A 23,124-nucleotide genomic window follows, 5' to 3' on the forward strand; every position below is an offset into this window, starting at 1 on the left:
ACATTAGGTAACATATTCACAGGTTCTGGGGACTAGGGCAAAGAAGTTTGAGGGGCCTTTTTTCCCGCCTACCATAGTAAACAAGATGTAACAGAAATGTTGGTTCTCATTCAGAAAGTGGCCTGTCTTCCTCTAGCAACCCAGACAGTCTTGCTCCTCTTATTCTTGAAACTCATTTTAATAAAATTATTTCATCCTCAGAATCCCTTTCCGGACCATGACTCACGTGAGACTTATGTGGGTACACAAACCCATACAGGGTATGCACATAAATAATGCATCTTGATTTTAGTAAATACATCCTAATTGGCACATCCAAATAAATGCTATCCTTAGTAATCACTTTATACAGCTGCATCTTTATTCCGATTACAATGTCATTCAAAATACCTTTAGATCTCTTCTTTTTATATCAACCTAGTAGTGGGTCACAGAAGAAAATCTGATTGCTTTATCTTCACACATCTTTTTTTAAATTCAAAAACATGTTGCCAAGTATGATCCTGCACCTAGAAACATACACTGAAACCCACATGGGTGAGCACATGAAAAAATGCATGCATACACACACACATACACATACGCACACACACACCTGTCTTCATTCTTTCACTGCAAGCTTATCTATTCATTTGATTCGAAGCTGTATCATACCAGAAAAGAAACTTAAAAACATACTTTCTGGTATTTGGCTTCAGTCTGCTTTCCAGAATGTGCTCCTGGGAACCAGAGTTTTAGAATATATCCACAGTGCCAGACAGCAAGGGGTCCTGGTCAGAGAAGTGGCCCTGACCTGACCCTAACTAGCTGTAGAAGCCACATGCACAGAAACTGCTTGCCTAATCTGTTTCTCGGAAATTCATGGGAAGTCTTAGGACATCAAAAGCTTTGAGGCATCCCGAAGTGAAATTAGAAAACACCCAAAACTAGTTTAATTTGGTTAGACAATAAATGTATTTGTGCATGAGGTTCTTATTCTTACTAGCATCTCCTAGAACTAGTTTCTCCTAAGCCAGGCTAGGAAAAAGCGAGGTATAGACTGATCCTGACCCAAGAGGGAGGGAATAGGAAAGAGGGAAGGAAAGAAATGCAGGCTCTGAGAGCTATGGGAGAGTTGACATGGAGCGTGGAGAGCTAGAGTGAGACCTGGAATCTTTGAGTAACTATGATAGCACCCTGCTCACCCACCTGGCCTTTGGTGGCTCTGGATTAGCCTCCAAATGTAGTGTCTACAGAAATGCCAATAAAATTTTCCCATAAATAAAACACTTGTTCATAATGTGGTTTTCATTATAAATCAGCAGAAAGGGGCCCTTGATAGCAGCAGGAGGGGCCTTTGTGCCATTGGCACTTCGACCAGAGGCAGAAACCATTTGGCCTATAAGCATCGGGTAGGGATACCACAGCTGGCTTGGGGATTTCCTCTCAAAAGCAAGTTGCTTTCTGAACTGTCCAGCCCAGACTTTTCTGGACCTGCTGGCTCCCAGATGCTTGCTGCCTGCCAGACTGGCATGGCTGTGACAGCAGGCTCTGTGTCATGGTGTTAAGGCCTTGATTGATTTCCCATGGATGTCTGTCTAGGAAGGCATGAGGGAAAGGGACCAAGAGGGACAGGCTGCACCGCTGAAAATAGCAACATGTTTCCTACAGTAGGTGCCAGAAACGCTTGCTTTTGTGCGCTCTGCTTCCAGCTGCCGGCTCCCTAGGGCAGAATGTACATTGCTGCTGCTGAGGTCCTGATTTCTGTCTAAGTTTTGAGCATTGGCTTAGGTACGGTTCCTCCTCTGCAGTTGTTAGAGAGTGATAAAGCACACGAAACAAGGAGCTGCTTACTGCTGGGGCCATGTGTTCAGCCAGGTAGACAGGTCCAGGGTTACATCACTGACGGAGCTTTGCGTTAGAAGTCAGGATACCTGGGTTCCTGATGTAGCCCTGACATGACTCAAAGTAGCTGTAAGCCACATCACTTGCACAAATCATCTAGCTTTTCTGAATGTCAGTTTCCTAATTCATTCATTTAAAATATTTAGGGAGTGAGCACAATCCATATAAGATTAAATGGTGGGGAGCAGTCATGAGGGATACAAAAGATCTCAAGACATTTTTCCATACTGTTGAGAAATCCAGAAAGAATGATGTTTTTATATACGAAGCTGTAATAAAGGGCAGAAAGTGTGAAATGCCTTAAGGGAAAGACAAGGAAGTTGCTCCAAAAGCTCCATTAAGAGAGAGACCCCTAAGCTGAGGGGTAGGAGTAGCGGCTTCAGAAGGAGGGACCATTTTGATGAGATCTTAGAATATGGGTAGGATTCCCACCCACAGAGACAGAAAGATTGCATCACTTAGGTGACAGTTGCAGAAAAATGTAAGGCAAACACAGAGCACCCCCGTCTCTGTACATTTTACTATTTTTCAATTCTTTCTCTAGTTCCATCACAACTACCGCAGTTTTGTTTCAGGCCCTGCTCGCTGCTCCCAAAGACTATCCTGAGAGGCTCTCATTGGCCCCCCGGCCTCTGCTTTAGCCCTGTTCTAGTCCATTCCCCAGCTGCCAGAACATCTTTTAGCGCAACTCCCACATGTCACTGTCTGGCTTGAATCTCCTCCTTATCCCTGGAGGAAGGAGCCCAATTGTTCAGCACAGAGCTCATGGCCCTTTAGGATGAGCCCCTACTTTCCTTTCCAACTTGGATTACCATCCTCCCTTCACCTGGATTCACTCATACGTTATTTAAAGTTCCCGAAATATATACCATACCATTTCACACGTTTGTCTTTGGGGATGCTAACAACTTACAGGATGCTCTTTGGGATGCTCGTTTGCCTTACTGGGCTGCAGTCTTTTTCACCACTTGGTGAGCTCCCAGCAAATCCTTCTTTAAGGCTTCTCATCTCCTGTGTAAAGCCACCCCTCCCTTTGCAGGCTGTTAGGTACTGCATTTCAACTATTGATGTTTGTCTCTCCACTAAAAGGATAATTCCTTAAGAAGAGAAATTTTATCATACTCCTGTGTAGAGTCCTAGACCCCAGTTCAGTGTCTAACACATAGAGAGTACTTAATATGTATTTATTAAAAGAAAAAAAGAAGGCTGGGTGGGGTGGCTTATGCCTGTAATCCCAGCACTTTGGGAGACCAAGGCAGGCGAATCATTTGAGGTCAGGAGTTTGAGACCACCCTGGCCAACATGGTGAAATCTCGTTTCTACTAAAAAAGAAATACAATAATTAACTGGGTGTAGTGGTGGGTGCTTGTAATCCCAGATACCCAAGAAGCTGAGACATGAGAATCGCTTAAACCCGGGAGGCAGAGGTTGCAGTGAGCCGAGATCATACCACTGCACTCCAGCCTGGGAGACAAAGCAAGACTCTGTCTCAAAAAAAAAAAAAGAAGGTACGTTTATATTCTAGTTAGGCTGATGTTCAAAGGCATGTTAGAGACATATTAGAAGAATATTCTTATAGATTAGGGGTCAGGTCATGGAAGACGTTTCAAGCCAGCCTAAGATGTTTTGATTTAGTTTAACAGACATCTTTAATATGTGGTACTTGAACCACAAGATCATTCCTCTTCCTTCCAGCACTAAAATTCGGTGAATCTATGAATGTAGCCACTGTATTTTCCTTTCTTTACATTTCGAGTGCTCCTAAAATTAAAGGAAAGTGTGCCACTTTTTCCTGCCTACATCTGCAGGGAATATGTGTTTTCCCTCAAAGCATACTTTGGTGGAGTTATAGGCCTTCACTTGCTCAGGAATTTTTATTTTGTTTTTGTTTTAATTTGTAAAAATCAAAGGAACGATGTCAGAAAAGTTGGAATAAAAAAAATTTCTTGCCATACAAATATTTCATTAAAAAGATCTTTCACTGAGACCGCCCAGCTGCACCCTTTGGCTACTTAATAACCAGCATCATGAGACTGAGTTTGAGGAATTTCAAGCCCAATTAAACACATCCATCCCTACATACCAAAAGGTGCCAACAGCTGATGTTCTCCATTTACCATGTCAATCAGGTTTGCACTATAATTGCGTTCTCTAGATTTGAAACATTTTCAAACAAGCCAGTTTAATAAGTGATGGCAAGAATAGCAGGAAAACTGTCAAAAAATGTATTGGTGCAGAAATAAAGTTATTCAAGATAAAATAGATTTTTTAAAAAATGACTCAAATTGCAACTTAATTCTGAATTACTAGAGTTAGGCTTTAGGCATAGTATGTTTGTTTGTTTTGCTTTATTTTAATTGAGAAAATATTATCTTCCCTGGAATAGAAGATACGAGCTGGCAGAATTGCTGAGCAGAGTTCTCTTTCAACAGAGCGGTAGAGTGTACTCGGGATGTGCGTGGATTCTGGAGCCCACGATTTAGGTTGAGGTCCCCAGTTTTTTCCCTTCCTTATTGCATGGCCTTGAGCAAGTGACATGACCTCTTAGTGCCTCATTTTCCGTATCTGGAAAATGGGAATAATATAGGGTTGTTATAAAGAATGAATGAGTTAATCTTATAGGAGTATTATAAGCACTAAATAAGTTAATCATATAGGAGTGTTATAAGAATTAAATGAATTAGGGGCGGTTCCAAGATGGCCAAATAGGAACAGTTCCAGGCTACAGCTCCAAGCGTGAGCAACACAGAAGACAGGTGATTTTTGCATTTCCAACTGAGGTACTGGGTTCATCTCACTGGGGCTTGTTGGACAGTGTGGGCAGGACAGTGGGTGCAGCCCACGGAGCATGAGCTGAAGCAGGGCAAGGCATCACCTCACCTGGGAAGCACAGGGGGTCAGGTAATTCTGTTTCCTAGCCAAGGGAAGTAGTAACAGAGGGCACCTGGAAAATCAGATCACTCCCACCCTAATACTGCACTTGTCCAACGGTCTTAGCAAATGGCACACCAGGAGATTATATCATGCACCTGGCTTGGAGGGTCCCGCTGCTAGCACAGCAGTCTGAGATCGAACTGCAAGGTGGCAGCGAGGCTGGGGGAGGGGCACCCGCCATTGCTGAGGCTGCAGTAGGTAAACAAAGCGGCCAGGAAGCTTGAAGTGGGTGGAGCCCACTGCAGCTCAAGGAGGCCTGCCTGCCTCTGTAGACTCCACTTCTAGGGGCAGGGCATAGCCTATCAAAAGGCAGCAGAAACCTCTACAGACTTAAATGTCCCCTTCTGACAGCTTTGAAGAGAGTAGTCGTTCTGCCAGCATGGAGTTTGAGATCTGAGAACGGACAGACTGCCTCCTCAAGTGGGTCCCTGACCCCCAAGTAGCCTAACTGGGAGGCACCCCCCAGTAGGGGCAGAATGACACCTCATACTGCCAGGTACCCATCTGAGACGAAGCTTCCAGAGGAACAATCAGGCAGCAACATTTGCTGTTCAGCAATATTCGCTGTTCTGCAGCCTCTGCTGCTGAAACCCAGGCACACAGGGTCTGGAGTGGACCTCCAGCAGACTCCAACAGACCTGCAGCTGAGGTTCCTGACTGTTAGAAGGAAAACTAACAAAGAGAAAGGACATCCACACCAAAACCCCATCTGTATGTCACCATCATCAAAGACCAAACGTAGATAAAACCACAAAGATGGGGAAAAAATAGAGCAGAAAAGCTGAAAATTCTAAAAATCAGAGTGCCTCTCCCCCTCCAAAGGAAAGCAGCTCCTCACCACCAAAAGAACAAAGCTGGATGGAGAATGACTTTGACAAGTTGAGAGAAGAAGGCTTCAGACGATCAAACTTCTCCGAGCTAAAGGAGGAAGTTTGAACCCGTCACAGAGAAGCTAAAAACCTTGAAAAAAGATTAGACGAATGGCTAACTAGAATAACCAGTGTAGAGAAGTCCTTAAATGACCCGATGGAGCTGAAAACCCTGGCACGAGAACTACGTGACACATGCACAAGCTTCAGTAGCCAATTCAATCAACTGGAAGAAAGGGTATCAGTGATTGAAGATCAAATGAATGAAATGAAGTGAGAAGAGAAGTTTAGATAAAAAAGAGTAAAAAGAAATGAACAAAGCCTCCAAGAAATATGGGACTATGTGAAAAGACCAAATCTATGTCTGACTGGTGTACCTGAAAGTGACGGGGAGAATGGAACCAAGTTGGAAAACACTCTGCATGATATTATCCAGGAGAACTTCCACAACCTAGCAAGGCAGGCCAACATTCAAATTCAGGAAATACAGACATCACAAAGATACTCCTTGAGAAGAGCAACCCCAATCATCAGATTCACCAAGGTTGAAATGAAGGAAAAAATGTTAAGCGCAGTCAGAGAGAAAGGTCGGGTTACCCACAAAAAGAAGTCCATCAGACTAACAGCGGATCTCTCTGCAGAAACTCTACAAACCAGAAGAGAGTGGGGGCCAATATTCAACATTCTTAAAGGAAAGAATTTTCAACCCAGAATTTCATGTCCAGTCAAACTAAGCTTCATAAGTGAAGGAGAAATAAAATCCTTTACAGACAAGCAAATGCTGAGAGATTTCGTCACCACCAGGCCGGCCCTACAAGAGCGCCTGAAGGAAGAACTAACTCGGAAAGGATTAACCGGTACCAGCCACTGCAAAAACATGCCAAATTGCAAAGACCATCGATGCTAGGAAGAAACTGCATCAGCTAATGAGTAAAATAACCAGCTAACATCATAATGACAGGATCAAGTTCACACATAACAATATTAACCTTAAATGTTAATGGGCTAAATGCTCCAATTAAAAGACACAGACTGGCAAATTGAATCAGTGTGCTATATTCAGGAGACCCATCTCATGCACAGAGACACACATAGGCTCAAAATTAAGGGATGGAGGAAGATCTACCAAGCAAATGGAAAACAAAACAAGGCAGGGGTTGCAATCCTAGTCTCTGATAAAATAGACTTTGAACCAACAAAGATCAAAAGAGACAAAGAAGGTCATTTCATAATGGTAAAGGGATCAATTCAATAAGAAGAGCTAACTATCCTAAATATATATGTACTGCACCCCTTACAGGAGCACCCAGATTCATAAAAGAAGTCCTTAGAGACCTACAAAGAGACTTAGACTCCCACACAATAGTAATGGGAGACTTTAACTCACCACGATCAACATTAGACAGATCAAGACAGAAAGTTAACAAGGATATCCAGGAATTGAATTCAGCTCTGCACCAAGCAGACCTAATAGACATCTACAGAACTTTCCAGTCCAAATCAACAGAATATACATTCTTCTCAGCACCACATTGCACTTATTCCAAAATTGACCACATAGTTGGAAGTAAAGCACTCCTCAGCAAATGTAAAAGAACAGAAATTGGCCGGGCGGTGGCTCAAGCCTGTAATCCCAGCACTTTGGGAGGCCGAGACGGGCGGATCAGAGGTCAGGAGATCGAGACCATCCTGGCTAACACGGTGAAACCCCGTCTCTACTAAAAAAGTACAAAAAAACTAGCCGGGCGAGGTGGCAGGCGCCTGTAGTCCCAGCTACTCGGGCGGCTGAGGCAGGAGAATGGCGTGAACCCGGGAGGCGGAGCTTGCAGTGAACCGAGATCCCGCCACTGCACTCCAGCCTGGGCGACAGAGCAAGACTCCGTCTCAAAAAAAAAAAAAAAAAAAAAAAAAAAGAACAGAAATTGTAACAAACTGTCTTTCAGACCACAGTGCAATCAAACTAGAACTCAGGATTAAGAAACTCAATCAAAACTGCACAACTACATGGAAACTGAACAACCTGCTCCTGAGTGACTACTGGGTAAACAACAAAATCAAGGCAGAAATAAATATGTTCTTTGAAATCAATGAGAACAAAGACACAACATACCAGAATCTCTGAGACAAATTTAAAGCAGTGTGTAGAGGGAAATTTATAGCACTAAATGCCCACAAGAGAAAGCAGGAAAGATCTAAAATTGCCACCCTAACATCACAATTAAAAGAACTAGAGAAGCAAGAGCAAACACATTCAAAAGCTAGCAGAAGGCAAGAAATAACTAAGATCAGAGCAGAACTGAAGGAGATAGAGACACAAAAAACCCTTAAAAAAACCAATGAATCCAGGAGCTGGTTTTTTGAAAAGGTCAACAAAATTGATAGACCACTAGCAAGACTAATAAAGAAGAAAAGAGAGAAGAATCAAATAGATGCAATAAAAAATGATAAAGGGGATATCACCACCAATACCACAGAAATACAAACTACCATCAGATAATACTTTAAACACCTCTACACAAATAAACTAAAAAATCTGGAAGAAATGGATAAATTCCTGGACACATACATCCTCCCAAGACTAAACCAGGAAGAAGTTGAATCCCTGAATCGACCAATAGCAGGCTCTGAAATTGAGGCAATAATTAATAGCCTACCAACCAAAAAAAGTCCAGGACCCGATGGATTCACAGCCGAATTCTACCAGAGGTACAAGGAGGAACTGGTACCATTCCTTCTGAAACTATTCCAATCAATAGAAGAAGAAGGAATCCTCCCTCACTCATTTTATGAGGCTGGCATCATCCTGATACCAAAGCCTGGCAGAGACACAACAAAAAAAGAGAATTTTAGACCAATATCCCCAATGAACACCGATGCAAAAATGCTCAATAAAATACTGGCAAACCGAATCCAGCAGCACATCAAAAAGCTTATCCACCATGATCAAGTGAACTTCATCCCTGGGATGCAAGGCTGGTTCAACATACACAAATCAATAAACATAATCTAGCATATAAACAGAACCAAAGACAAAAACCACATGATTATCTCAGTAGATGGATAAAAGGCCTTTGACAAAATTCAACAGCCCTTCATGCTAAAAACTCTCAATAAATTAGGTATTGATGGGACATATCTCAAAATAATAAGAGCTATTTATGACAAACCCACAACCAATATCATACTGAATGGGCAAAAACTGGAAGCATTCCCTTTGAAAACTGGCACAAGACAGGGATGCCCCCTCTCACCACTCCTATTCAACATAGTGTTGGAAGTTCTGGCTAGGGCAATCAGGCAGGAGAAAGAAAGAAAGTGTATTCAATTAGGAAAGAGGAAGTCAAATTGTCCCTGTTTGCAGATGACACGATTGTGTATTCAGAAAACCCCATCATCTCAGCCCAAAATCTCCTTAAGCTGATAACTGACTTCAGCAAAGTCTCAGGATACAAAATCAAGTGCAAAAATCACAAGCATTCTTATACACCAATAACAGACAAACAGCCAAATCATGAATGAACTCCCATTCACAATTTCTTCAAGGAGAATAAAATACCTAGGAGTCCAACTTACAAGGGATGTGAAGGACCTCTTCAAGGAGAACTACAAACCACAGCTCAATGAAATAAAAGAGGATACAAACAAATGGAAGAACATTCCATGCTCATGGATAGGATAGGAAAAATCAGTATCATGAAAATGGCCATATTGCCCGAGGTAATTTATAGATTCAATGCCATCCCCATCAAGCTACCAATGACTTTCTTCACAGAATTGGAAAAAACTACTTTAAATTTCATATGGAACCAAAAAAGAGCCCACATTGCCAAGACAATCCTAAGCCAAAAGAACAAAGCTGGAGGCGTCACGCTACCTGACTTCAAACTATACTACAAGGCTACGGTAACCGAAACAGCATGGTACTAGTACCAAAACAGAGATATAGACCAATGGAACAGAACAGAGCCCTCAGAAATAATACCACACATCTACAACCGTATGATCTTTGACAAACCTGACAAAAACAAGAAATGGTGAAAGGATTCCCTATTTAATAAATGGTGCTGGGAAAACTGGCTAGCCAGATGTAGAAAGCTGAAACTGGATCCCTTCCTTACACCTTATACAAAAATTAATTCAAGATGGATTAAAGACTTAAGTGTTAGACCTAAAACCATAAAAGCCCTAGAAGAAAACTTAGGCAATACCATTCAGGACATAGGCATGGGCAAGGACTTCATGTCTAAAACACAAAAAGCAATGGCAACGAAAGTCAACATTGACAAATGGGATCTAATTAAACTAAAGAGCTTCTGCACAGCAAAAGAAACTACCATCAGAGTGAGCAGGCAACCTACAGAATGGGAGAAAATTTTTGCAATCTACTCATCTGACAAAGGGCTAATATCCAGAATCTCCAAAGAACTCAAACAAATTCACAAGAAAACAAACAACCCCATCAAAAAGTAGGCAAAGGATATGAACAGATACTTCTCAAAAGAAGACATTTATGCAGCCAACAGACACATGAAAAAATGCTCATCATCACTGGCCACCAGAGAAATGCAAATCAAAACCACAATGAGATACCATCTCACACCAATTAGAGTGGTGATCATTAACAAGTCAGGAAACAACAGCTGCTGGAGAGGATGTGGAGAAATAGGAACGCTTTTACACTGTTGGTGGGACTGTAAACTAGTTTAACCATTGTGGAAGACAGTGTGGCAATTCCTCAAGGATCTAGAACTAGAAATACTATTTGACCCAGTCATCCCATTAGTGGGCATATACCCAAAGGATTATAAATCATGCTGCTATAAAGACACGTACACACGTATGTTTATTGTGGCACTATTCACAATAGCCAAGACTTGGAACCAACCCAAATGTCCATCAATGATAGACTGGATTAAGAAAATGTGGCACATATTCGCCATGGAATACTATGCAGCCATAAAAAAGGATGAGTTCATGTCCTTTGTAGGGACATGGATGAAGCTGGAGACCATCATTCTCAGCAAACTATTACAAGGATGAAAAACCAAACACCGCATGTTCTCACTCATAGGTGGGAACTGAACAATGAGAACACTTGGACACAGGAAAGGGAACATCACACACAGATCTCTTTAGAGATCTGTCCATTTTTGAAAACTAAGAAATGAGGGAAGAAGGCACAGTCAGTACATTTACTTCCAAAAAGAATTTGGGCTAGGGCAGGAATGTGCTATGCAAATCTTACTTTTGCAAAAAAATTTTATAATGGAATGCCTTCCAGGTTAAAGCAATTCTCGTGCCTCAGCTTCCCAAGCAGCTGGGACTACAGGCATGTGCCACCACAGGCATGTGCCACCACGCCCAGCTAATTTTTGTATTTTTGATAGAGACGGGGTTTCACCATATTTGTCAGGCTGGTCTTGAACTCCTGACCTCATGGTCCACCTGCATTGTGATCAAGGCCTCTGCAATCCTCCCAAAGTGCTGGGATTACAGGCGTGAGCCACTGTGCCTGGCCATCTTCTTTCTTTTTTACAATCAGAGTAGTTGAAATGAAGCACAAATTGGCTTGCCATTCAAACTTGAAGTGAAATTCAGCCATCCATTCACTCATTCAGTTAACACATGATTTTTGAAAATTTGCCACTCCCATGCACCATCCTGGGACCCGGGGATACAGAAGTCTACAAGCTGGACACAGACTGCCTCATGGAACTCACATAAAGGTCACACATTGTGAGGATCTTCTTTCTCTGTAGAGGTTGGAATCCTTCCCTTGGAAGCCCAGACTTTGTATTTTTCATCAATTTCTGTTTCTTGTGCTCCCTGCTTCTGCCTAATGACTGCATCATGAGAGAACAGCATGTTAGACTGATAAGGGACCCCAGAGATCACTTCATTTAGTGGCCTCATCTTACAAAGAAACTCAGAGAGTTAACCCGGCTTGCAGGTCCAATGTCCTACATTCTTTCCAAAGTATTAGCATAAAAAAATTTTAAACACACACAAGATTGAAAGAATTTTGAGTAAACACTACACCCATATACCCAACACTAAGATTCTAACGTTATGTTAAAAAAAAATGTGTTGGCCAGACGTGGTGGCTCACTCCTGTAATCCCAGCACTTTGGGAGGCTGAAGTGGGCAGATCACTTGAAGTCAAGAGTTTGAAACCAGCCTGGCCACCATGATGAAACCCCGTCTCTACTAAAAATACAAAAATTAGCCAGATGTGGTGGTGTGCGCCTGTAGTCTCAGTTACTCAGGAGGCTGGGGCAAGAGAATCGCTTGAACTCAGGAGCCAGAAGTTGCAGTGAGCCGAGATCGTGCCACTGCACTCCAGTCTGGGAGACAGAGGGAGACTGCATCTAAAAAAAAAAAAAAAAAGTGTGTGGGTATGTGTATGTGGTGTATGTTTGTGAGAGTGTGTGTGTGTGTGTGTGTGTGTGTATTGAATAGACGTGACAGGGCAAGGGAGGAGAGGAGAAAAGATAGAACCAGGGTGGGCTGCTTAAATATCTGCACAGGAGAGTCAATCATGCATTTCTCTTCCCTTTCCAATTCCATCTTCAGTGACAGAACATTTGTAGCTTGAAATCAGCTGTGATAGAAACACTAAACCTCCAAAATCAGCAAACACTGTAAGTCAGGGCATTTTCTTTTTCTGGGAAGCCAGTTTACCTGCACACCATGGGATGAAACCAGAAGTCTGAATTTGGGTAACGGTTCACTGACTACGGATTTTGAAGAAGATACCGAGTTTGACTTGGGACCAGTTTGAAATAACAACTGGAAACAGTCTGACAACGTGGCAAATTCCATTAATAAATTCCATTCACTCTCCTTTCAGTTGAGACTATAAAAATGTTGTTCAATGAACATTGCCTCAGAGTTTAAACAAAAATATGAAATCCTTCTGAAGACACATGTTTTTCATTAGATGTATAATTTCATTGGAGAAACCCTGAAAATGCCATTTTTAAAGTAGATGCGTTTTAATAACGGCAAGGTTTCTTATGGGCCAAAGAGTAGCTAAGCCACATAAGAAAATAACAAATCAATTGAGAATTCACATAAATGTGAGCACCCATATTGGGGAGATTTAGGGAGAATTGTGCGGCATCGTGCTGCACAGAAATCAGAGTGAAGCTGTGGGATTTCACTAATCTCATCTCTGACTTGAACTCCTAAATTGAGAGGCAGTCTTTTCTATCCTTTTGGAGATATTCCTTTAAAAACTGAAACAATTTAACTATTCAGCAGAGATTTGTGAAATAAATTATGAAGGATCCTCAGTATACTGAGTACAGTACGTAGAGTGGCATTTAGGGTGGAAAGGTGCGAAGGACCTACTCGGTGAAAATATGTGTTACGAAGCAGTATTATTGCTGCATGATTCAAATTTTGTGGCCAAAATATACCATGTCTCTGCGTAAAAAAGCCGAAGGGGTAGAATGATTAACAGCTGTTATGTTTGTTGTGCTTACTGGTTGCTGTCTATTTTCTGTTGTTGTGTAATGATTTTTGCTGCAGAATTACTGGTGCTAAGAAAAATGTCTTAATAAAATAAGAAAAGATGCATGACGATCACTCTTAACTAAGTGAAATATCATAAGTAACTTGGCAACTTTCCATTCATACAGGGTGTCCCTGGGGCAAAGGGGGAACGAGGAGAGCGGGTAAGTATCCTGTGGCTCTGTTTTCTGGCCCCAACTGGTTGCACCCCTTCCATTGCATAAGCCTGATAAAGGATCGTCACTTACTAACATTATTATTCATTGCTGTTGTATCAGTCCCTGTTTCTCCCTTTCCCCAATTCATTAGACTGTGACCACGTTTTCCAGAGGTAAAATCCCTGTGGGCTGGGAGTCAGGAGAGCTAGTTTCTAGCTGCATATCTGCTACCATCCAGGTCAATGAACTTGGGCTCATTTCTTTAAGGATAAAATGGAGAGAATCACCCTCATATAATTTACGAAGTGGGTTTGATGAGAACATTGTATAATAGATGTGAAAAGGCTTCAGAAAAGTAAAAACTTTATGCAAGTGACAAGTGGCAGCATGGCACTCCTGAGCTTTTTGGTGCTCCAACGTTCACACCCAGGAAGACAATGGCAGGCATAGAATCAAAGAACTGGCCCCAAAACTGAAGTCAGCTTGATTTAGGGGTTGTCTCTCTCCTTCCAGAAATTGTGCAGCTGCTAATATAATTGTGCCATTGGCTGTAGCAGAAACAGCAGTGGCCTTGGGCTCATCCAATTACCGCTATGAAATCTTGGGCCACGTGTTTAATGCTATTCAGCTATAAAATGCGTTTAACATCTTTCCTCTGGGTTGCTGTTAGTATTAAATGAGCCACTGCTCAAGAAAGTGCAGTATTTTATAAGCTCTAAAGAGCTATAAATCAGGCATTAAATATATATGGGTTTGTTTCAAAACTATTAAATTTTTTAGAAAATGGGACTAGAAATACTTATTTGTGCTTGTTAATCTAATAAGGACTCCCAGGATCCTTGAACCATGAATATCAAATTGCTTACCCCTTCTCTGCATGCACCGTGGTGGTCAAACCCACCCGTTGCTAGGAGCCAAAGATCCCTGATAGGAACAATGGGGCAAGTCAGATCCACATCCTGGAAGTCCTGGTAATGTGGCTGGGCTTACAGCTGAGTCAGGAGTATGCTTTTTTTTCATCCAGGGTGACCTGCAGTCTCAAGCCATGGTGAGATCAGTGGCACGTCAAGTATGCGAACAGCTCATCCAGAGTAAGTATATAATGGTTACGAAAGTCGTTCCCCTTAACAAACTCTCATCCAGAAGAGAGTTTGCTTTTCCCGTAAGCGTACCACTATGGAAAACTCCAAAGCATTGTTTTGGTGCAGACACATGAGCTTTACAGATGACCATCCCTGACCCATCAAAAAGATCATCACAGATTACCCTAGAGCTCTACATCGATGGTACAAAAGCCAAATTCCTTTGTGTCATCAGTCCAAGAACCGCCTGTTTGCCCACGTAAATTTAACTTGACTGCCCAGATCAAATCTTCTATTCCTTTCTCGTCTCTCCAGGTGGGTAGGATTTTTTCTCAAGTGTTCAGCACTTGAAAGCTGCCAGACTACATCTTCAGAAGCTACCTCAGAAAGACAATTTATGGTGTTGATTTTTATTAACTTGCAAGGTTTAAATGAATATTTCCTTCTTATCCATTTCACATCCATTATCTTCTGGTTAGCCTAAGGTCTTCTCATTTACCTCTTAGGATGTTTACCAAAGTACAAACACACACACATGGACAGGCTTGCTCTGACGTTTGACATGGTATTGTATTTGGACTTTGTGCCAAAAATTACATCAGAACAAACTTGATATGATGCCTGTCCCATTTCTTCATTTTTCTTGAGCTTTTTGATAGCACTGTATTTCAGTGCCCATTTGCTTAGATACCCACCACTTTTGCACGTTTCCCCTCTGCCCACTGATTATATATTTTATCACAGTAATCTAATCAGAGGGTTACTAGCGTGGGCCCTTCTCTTTGCCGTAATTTGTTCAGTTCCAGGAATATCTGAGGCCAAGCAGAGGTGAACTATCTCTCTCAACCCCACCCAGCTCTCGCCTAGCTCTGCTGTCCAGCCCTCCCACCCAATAGCACCCTGGCTTCCAGGGCTGACATTCCCCAGGTGGCTAATTGGCTTGGGGTTACATTCATTTTAACTCAGGAAAGTTTGGGAGTTGGGCCAGGAAGCCCTGCAAATATCTAAGAAAGCTCTGTTGGCTAAGTCCAAAATTCCATCTTTAGTTCTGAGATAAATCCAAATCTCACCCTGGAGGAGGCATGGAGTTGAGATCTGCATAGGCTTGGAAGAGTTTTCATTAGGGCAAAAACATCAGGGCAAACAGCGTATGAAGCTACCAACTTCAGACACAGTAGTCGTGCTCCCTATATTTTAACGTTCTTTAATTTTCTCTTATATTGCCCAAACGATGTGTGTGTCTGTGAGAGAGAATTTACCAGTTAAATATAACTGTTTAAGTTTAATGCCAAAATAGGATCTTTAAAAAGACATTATAAAAGAGAAATTGAACATTAATCATTTTGTACTGACATATTGTAAATAACCTGTACCTTGAATTGTTTTGTAGATTTCTGATTTCAGGTGTACAATGTAAATGAGCAGATCATTATTTTCAGAAAACTTAAGGCTTAAATCTTACTATGACTCACTGACTACAACACAAGAAAGATCTCACGATACTTGCTGTCTTATTCTACTGTAGAATAAAAATCATGTGTAAATATCTGATTATTTAAAGGGTGCCCTAAAAATCAAGGGTTCAAAATCAATTTTTTCTCCTTACAAATTCTCAGAGTCTTGTGACTGACTTCTAGGAAGTAGAAGTCAGCAAGGGATTGGTTACGTAGCAAAACTTAAACAAGTCCATAAAATAGCAAAGCCCTGCCTGTGAATATACTAGAAGGAAATCAAAAAAGTTGCATGCAACTTGATAAGCCAGGCCCAACCTACTCAGTGGCTGTATTTCTGGCACCTCAACGATCTTCCCTAACACTACTTCAGTTTCCTCTGGGCTCCTTACTGTATTCCTTCAGCTGCCACTCAGAACTGGATTTTTCGGTTAGCAAATAATTCCTCACAAGCTCACTTCTCTAGTTTTTAGTTCACAGTTGATCAGAATTATGCTGGGAAGAGTTACATGGGAAATTATTCAAGGCCAAAGTGATGACAGCTGGGAAAATGATAATGGACAGACCCTGTGTCAAAGGCAGAAGCTGAAAAAGCAAATGAGGAAATATCTCACCTGCCCAGGCAGCAATGGATGTGCCTGCTAATAGCCTTGAGTCATCAGGAGGGGATCCCTAGTTACAGTGACAATCCAATGCTTAAGGAAAGAATGCACTAAATGTATTTTAGAGTGAATTCCTTGAAGAAATGGTTACTATTTTTTATTTAGTTTTAAATATTTCAAAATGGATAAATAATAGTAAACTAGAAAATTCACTTATGTTGGGAAATCTCATCTCCTAATGATGTTGGAAAAATGAGACATCATGATATCAAGTACTTTATACTTGTAATTAGTAACATATATCTGTATGTATATTTTCCAGACATAACTGAGTTAAGGGATGTGGGAGAGAGTGCCAGATCTTTTAAAAATATAAAGCTAGTGGGAGTTTCTGCCATTGAGACCCAAGTAAAGGTTCCTAAAAAAAACTTGATGACCAAGAGATGAGTTGAGACAGAGCACTTGTCTGGGGATTTGTGAGCAAGAGGGTGGGGAGGCTTTGTGCGTTGTAGAAAAGACAAATAACTTGGGGAGTAATTGCTAGAGAAATGGCAGCTGGGTGAGGGTCTAGGGGTCAAATAAATGTTGAGGGTAAAGATGAAATTTACAACTTCTGCTCAATGATGTTTATTGAGATGCTGACGTGAGCTGCAGAATTCCAAACACATGAGATGCCACTTGACAGCAGTCCAACCATTAATATCATCCAGAGTAAAACATAAAAAATGTCAAGCTGGAAATCAACATATTTCAAAGGGGTGTGATTTTTCCCTTGGTGGGTATCTAACAGAATTGTTTGGAGCCTTAACGAATGACACCCCTGGTCTTCTCTTTCCTTGTGTGACAGTTCACTGAATGCTATCTTTATGCTTCATGCCTCAGGTCACATGGCCAGGTACACTGCCATCCTCAACCAGATTCCCAGCCACTCCTCATCCATCCGGACTGTCCAAGGGCCTCCTGGGGAGCCTGGGAGACCAGGCTCACCTGGAGCCCCTGGTGAACAAGGACCCCCAGGCACACCAGGCTTCCCCGGAAATGCAGGCGTGCCAGGGACCCCAGGAGAACGAGGTAAGCTGGGCCCCTTCTCTCAGAGGAACTCCTCTGAGCTGGATGCAGGGAAGCAGAACATTCTAGTGGTGATTATACAAGGAGAAAGTCTGAAACAATTGACTTAAATTAATTCTGCCCCATCTATTCTGCAGTTTCTTTTTTATTTATCTCTGAGACTGAGAAAATTGAGCAATCTGCCAAGTGTTTATCAAGAGCCATATCTATTACATGAAAGAAGAAGGTCAGAACCCCCAAATCACCTCTGAGAGGATTTGAGCTAATGAAAGAAAGATATCCCCTCTAGATGGATGAAGTCAAAAAGAGTGCCCCTTCCAAGTTGAAGAATTAGAAAATGATGCCGCCCTCTGACCAAACATGGCGTCACACCAATGTCAAGGCAGAGAACTCACTCTGGTGGTTTGCTGGTGCTTTATTTGTGCAGTGCCCAGACTGGGCAACAGTAAGTGGCAGTCCTGAGAAGAGTCATGAATTGTATCAGCATATGGGTCACATGTTCCTATATAGACTATGTCAGCTCTAAACTTCAAATTAAAATAGTGTCTGTGGCTCATCTTCCTATTATATCAGACAACATTTTATTTAGTAGTTTCATGGGCCAATGTTTTGTCTTTCCCACTAAAGTTTCCTTAAAGTAGAGATTCTACCTTAGCCTTTTCTTCCACTATCTACAGGTCTTAGAAGTATTGTGTAATACAATAATAAGACTTTTGACTGAATCTATAGTTGACTAAGATCTTCCATTCCAGAAGCAGGTAAAGGAGATGTGGGAAGTCAGGGTTGCATATCAACCATGAAGAAAGTGATGGGAAAGAGAGACAACCGATCAGAGTATTTTCTAAGATACATTTTGTAGAACATAGACCTGGGGAAAAACTAACTTTTACCTGTCTGCTCTGTGAGCCTTATTAGTTTTGTGGGATGGGTAAGATATATTCCTTTTATAAAATTTGATTTAAAATATAGATTACAAAAACAGTATTTCATATTTATTCTGACTCATGCCAACAGGCCTTGTGTATTTCTGCCTCTGCACTTTTGTACACATTGTTTTCCCTCTTTGGAAATGTCCTTTCCTTCCTTTGTCTTCCATACATCTTACTCTTAGTTCAACACTCAGCTGTCTTATGCATGAAATTGTTATTTATCACCCCAGAACCCAAATATCTCCACCCCCATGAACACCTGATGCCCTACTGTCTTTTCTTTCTGTTTTAGCCCTCATCAGGCATTAGCGAACAGCCAGGTTGTTGAGAGCAGGTGTTGGTTCTGACTTGCTTTGCACAATGCTTTGCACTTAATAGGTACTTACTAGATAGCTGTTGCTTTAATTGTGACCCAGTTCTGATTTTTCTTTCTGAAAGTTTCCCCCTGTGTCCGAGCACAAAATCAGCAGATGTAGAAAATGGCATCATTCCCTCACAACTCACCAAAGACCTGGCAGCCTGGAATGTGGCCCCCTCTGTCAGCAGGGCATCCTCTGATGCTGTCAATAATGGAGAAACTGTGACTCAGTGAGCACAGAGCCAGCACCTGAGTCACTCCCAGCAAGTCATAAGTTGTCTTTGTTCTTTTTGGAAGTCTTAGTCCCGTTCTTGCCAGACCGAGTCTGTCCTGCTCTGCAAGTGCACTTGAATGATTAGACCACAAAAAAATCACCCAAGCGTTCTCAAAGGGCAGCCCAGACGACCTTTGGAAATATGAATTTCCATGATGTAATTTTCTTACATACATATTGATGTATATTCTAAAGAGTACAGTAGACAAGCAGAATCATATATTTCACAAATGCATAAAAGATGACAGTAAGACAGAAAGTGAGACATGCCCTTTGAGCATGGGGGAAACGTGATTTTAGCTGATCACTACTTGAAGGGTGTGATTTTGCGAGGACTATTATAGGTCAGGGCTTATAGGCCAGCATCCAAGGGGCTCTTCATACCCGACAAAGTTATTTCAGCTGCAGCTGGGGTTCGCTGCTGCAAGGTAGGCAGTGATGTTTGGTTCTTAGCCTTGGGATCCAAATATCCAGGAAAGATTAAGAGAGGAAAGGTCTGTCTTTCCACTAAGTCAAAACAATAAAATTTAAAAACTGAAGTCTTCAGCTATCTTTTCTCTTTCTCATTTTCTATAAAAGGAAGCATATGAAGATATTGAGGTAAGGCCAAAAAGGCTTAAAGTCAGCCAACATCAAGACTTGAAATAAGAGCCAGAGACTGTTGTTTTTTTTCTGCCGTATAAAATATGATTATCATCATTCTTGATAAAATAATGTTATAAGGACACAATATTGTAACGAGTAAAAATAAGTACTATTACCAGGCAGTGTATGTAGCACATAATAAACTACACAAGCAAGATTATGAGGAATATGGCTGTTGAGCGTTCTGGCATGAACAATTGAAATGAGGCTCACTTTCTGCTTAGGCTTCCTATGAGCCTCATAGGAGTCTTCCTAAAAAAATTCACTACTGGGTCTCTACCCAGGGGAAAAGAAGTCATTATACCAAAAAGATATTTGCATATGCATGTTTATAGCGGCACAATTCACAAGTGCAAAAACGTGGAACCAGCCCAAATGCCCATTAGTCAACAAGTGGATAAAGAAACTGTGGTGTGTATATATATATATGTGATGGAATACTACTCAGCCATAAAAAGGAATGAATTAATGACATTTGCAGTAACCTGGATGAGATTGGAGACTAGTATTCTCAGTGAAGTGACTCGGGAATGGAAAACCAAACATCATATGTTCTCATTCATCAGTGGGAGCTAAGCTATGAGGATGCAAAGGCATAAGAATGATACAATGGGCTTTGGGGACTTAGAGGGAAAGGGTGGGCAGGGGATGAGGGATAAAAGACTACAAATAGGGTATAGTGTATACTGCTCGGGTGATGGATGCACCAAAATCTCACAAATCACCACTAAAGAACTTACGTAACCAAACACCACCTGTTCCCCAATAACCTATGGAAATAAAAAAAAGGTTTTTTTAAATTCACATCTCCATTCAGTTTGGATAATTTTTCATCAGAAGTGCCTGCTCTAACTTTTCTATTCTAGTTTTTCAAACTTTTAAAAATGTGATACACAGAGGCCGGATTCGGTGGCTCACGCCTGTAATCCCAGCACTTTGGGAGGCCGAGGTGGGCGAATCACAAGGTCAGGAGATTGAGACCATCCTGGCTAACATGGTGAAATCCCGTCTCTACTAAAAAATACAAAAAATTAGCCGGGCATGGTGGCGGGCGCCTGTAGTCCCGGCTACTCGAGAGGCTGTGGCAGGAGAATGGCGTGAACCCGGAAGGCGGAGCTTGCAGTGAGCTGAGATCACACCACTGCACCCCAGCCTGGGCGACAGAGCGAGACTCCGTCTCAAAAAAAAAAAATGTGATACACAGTAAAAAACACATTTGGCATCATGATGCAATATTGCTTATGCATATGCATGCATGCAAATATATATAACTGGGACAAAAGAAATTATTTTTACCCTTCCTGTTATTCCCTGTTTTCTTCTTTTGTTAAAAGAATGAGGAGAGACCTTGGGTTTCATTACCTTAGTTTGAAAAACGCTATCCCCGTACAGTGTCTTCGATTAACCCCATCTTTATCAGAGAAATGGCAAAGAATATGCATTTTTAGCGAGCAGAAGAAAAATTATGGATTTTCCTTTCATATTCGCAATGTACATGGGTTTTCATGACTTTTCTTATTATCTAAAAGAAGATTGCACTTTTGCTTCATCTGATTGTCTGTCTCTCTCTTCATTAACCCTTTGTCTCCTTTAACTTAAACTCCTTTTTGTAAGTTTGTGTGGAAGTTTTTAGCTATCCTCTTACACAGATTGTAATAGAGAATTCTTAGAATTTAAGGATTCAAAGGGATGCTCTGGCTAACGTTGTTCAGGCTTTCTATCTGAAGCTCGAAATCCCACTTAGATTTGTCTAATTATTGGTACCTAGCATTGAAAAGGCCTCATTTGCATAACATCATGCTTTATATTAAGCAGCCCAATTTCTCACCTGTTTTTCCTTGTCACTTGTTCTTCTCTGTTAATTTATGTCAAAGAAAAGCTATTTTTCCATGGGATGCTAGTTGATTACCTCTCCCCATTAAACCCTGTACTGTCGTCATGTAAATGGTTCTGTATAACCTGGCTCCTCATTATCCCAAAATTCAGAAGACAGGACCAGCTCTGAGGTTCCTCTTTTGATCACTGAACTATGGCAATCCAGTGCTTGACTGGACAATCCAGTGGTTGACTACTATGTGTCAATCACTGTTCTGACTTCAACTTACTCTCCAGTCACAATTTTGGGTGATTCCAAACCAGATTTCCTCAATTACAGATCGTTTTCTATTTCTGCTCTGTGCATATCATTCCCAGATGATTCATCTGTTTTTGTTTACTCAATTTATTTAAATGTTCATTCTCTACACTGGTGTCTTGAGCCATATATTAAACAAGTCAACAATAAGTTTGTTGGTTTATAGTTCACAAAATTAAGTTTCTTTATTTACTTGCAAAGAACTAGAAAATTACCCTGATTTCAGTCTTTTTTTTTTTTTCTTTCTTTCTTGGAGACAGGGTCTTGCTCTGTCCCCTAGACTGGATCGCAGAGGTGTGATCTCGGATCTCGGCTCACTGCAACCTCCGCCCCCTGGGTTCAAGCAATTCTCCTGCCTCCGCTTCCCAGGTAGCTGGGACTACAGGCAGGCACCACCACGCCTGGTTGATTTTTGTATTTTTAGTAGAGACAGGGTTTCACCATGTAGGCCAGGCTAGTCTCGAACTCCTAACCTCAACTGCTCCCACCCCCTGCCCCGCCTTGGCCTCCCAACGTGCCGGGATTACAGGCGTGATCCAGCGTGCCCAGCCTGATTTCAGTCTTTATGCAACTCCTTTAGTTTCCATAATCCCTCCAAAATTTTTTGAATCAGAGAAATCATCTAATCATCTATCTAACCTAACCATCTAAAGATTTTCATTTTAGATTGTATAGCTGGATGGCTGGAATTTATATCTGGTTTATCTTATACAGTAAGTCAGCAAATATTAAATGCAGGGTTTACGTAAAGTTTTTCAGTTTGGCAGATAGATAATACTACTATTTATAGTTTTTACTTATTGGGCTCCAATTGCATCTGCCAAGTGTTGCGCTCAGTGCTGTACACACTGCCTCATTTGGGTGAAGTGAAAGACCTGGTTTGGATAAGGAAGGAATTGAAACATTGCTGAGGGCACAGACTGGGAGATGGTAAATGCTAAATGAGTTATATAGAATATAAATGGTTTCAGAATGCAGAGGAAGATGTCAGTCACTGTGGTCTTTGAGAAGAACGGGTGTAGACATTTATTAAGCAACTACTATGTGTCAGTCACTAAGCATGTTATGTGATGCTCATAAAAATCTTATGAGATCAGGATTAGTTCCATGTTAGGTGAGGAAACTGAGGCTCTGCTAGGTTGTTAATTGTCCAAGGTCACAGGGCAGAACAATAGGAGTCTAGAATTCAGATCCAGATATGTATGATTCCAGAATGCCTGT

The 23,124-nt window shown here is 41.5% G+C and overlaps 1 protein-coding gene across 3 annotated transcripts in view; it reads left to right on the forward strand.

Annotated features, from left to right (window-relative positions):
* COL14A1 (collagen type XIV alpha 1 chain) overlaps positions 1 to 23,124 on the forward strand; it is a 251,894-nt gene that overhangs the window by 211,191 nt on the left and 17,579 nt on the right. For all 3 annotated transcript variants that reach the window (XM_008001445.3, XM_008001446.3, XM_008001447.3), the window contains exons 43-45: positions 13,331 to 13,366; positions 14,385 to 14,451; positions 17,378 to 17,566. In XM_008001445.3, the coding sequence (XP_007999636.3) occupies positions 13,331 to 13,366; positions 14,385 to 14,451; positions 17,378 to 17,566 (292 nt within the window). The remainder of the gene's footprint in view (positions 1 to 13,330; positions 13,367 to 14,384; positions 14,452 to 17,377; positions 17,567 to 23,124) is intronic.

Source organism: Chlorocebus sabaeus, chromosome 8 (assembly GCF_047675955.1).
Source record: "Chlorocebus sabaeus isolate Y175 chromosome 8, mChlSab1.0.hap1, whole genome shotgun sequence".
Taxonomy (NCBI): Eukaryota; Metazoa; Chordata; class Mammalia; order Primates; family Cercopithecidae; genus Chlorocebus; species Chlorocebus sabaeus.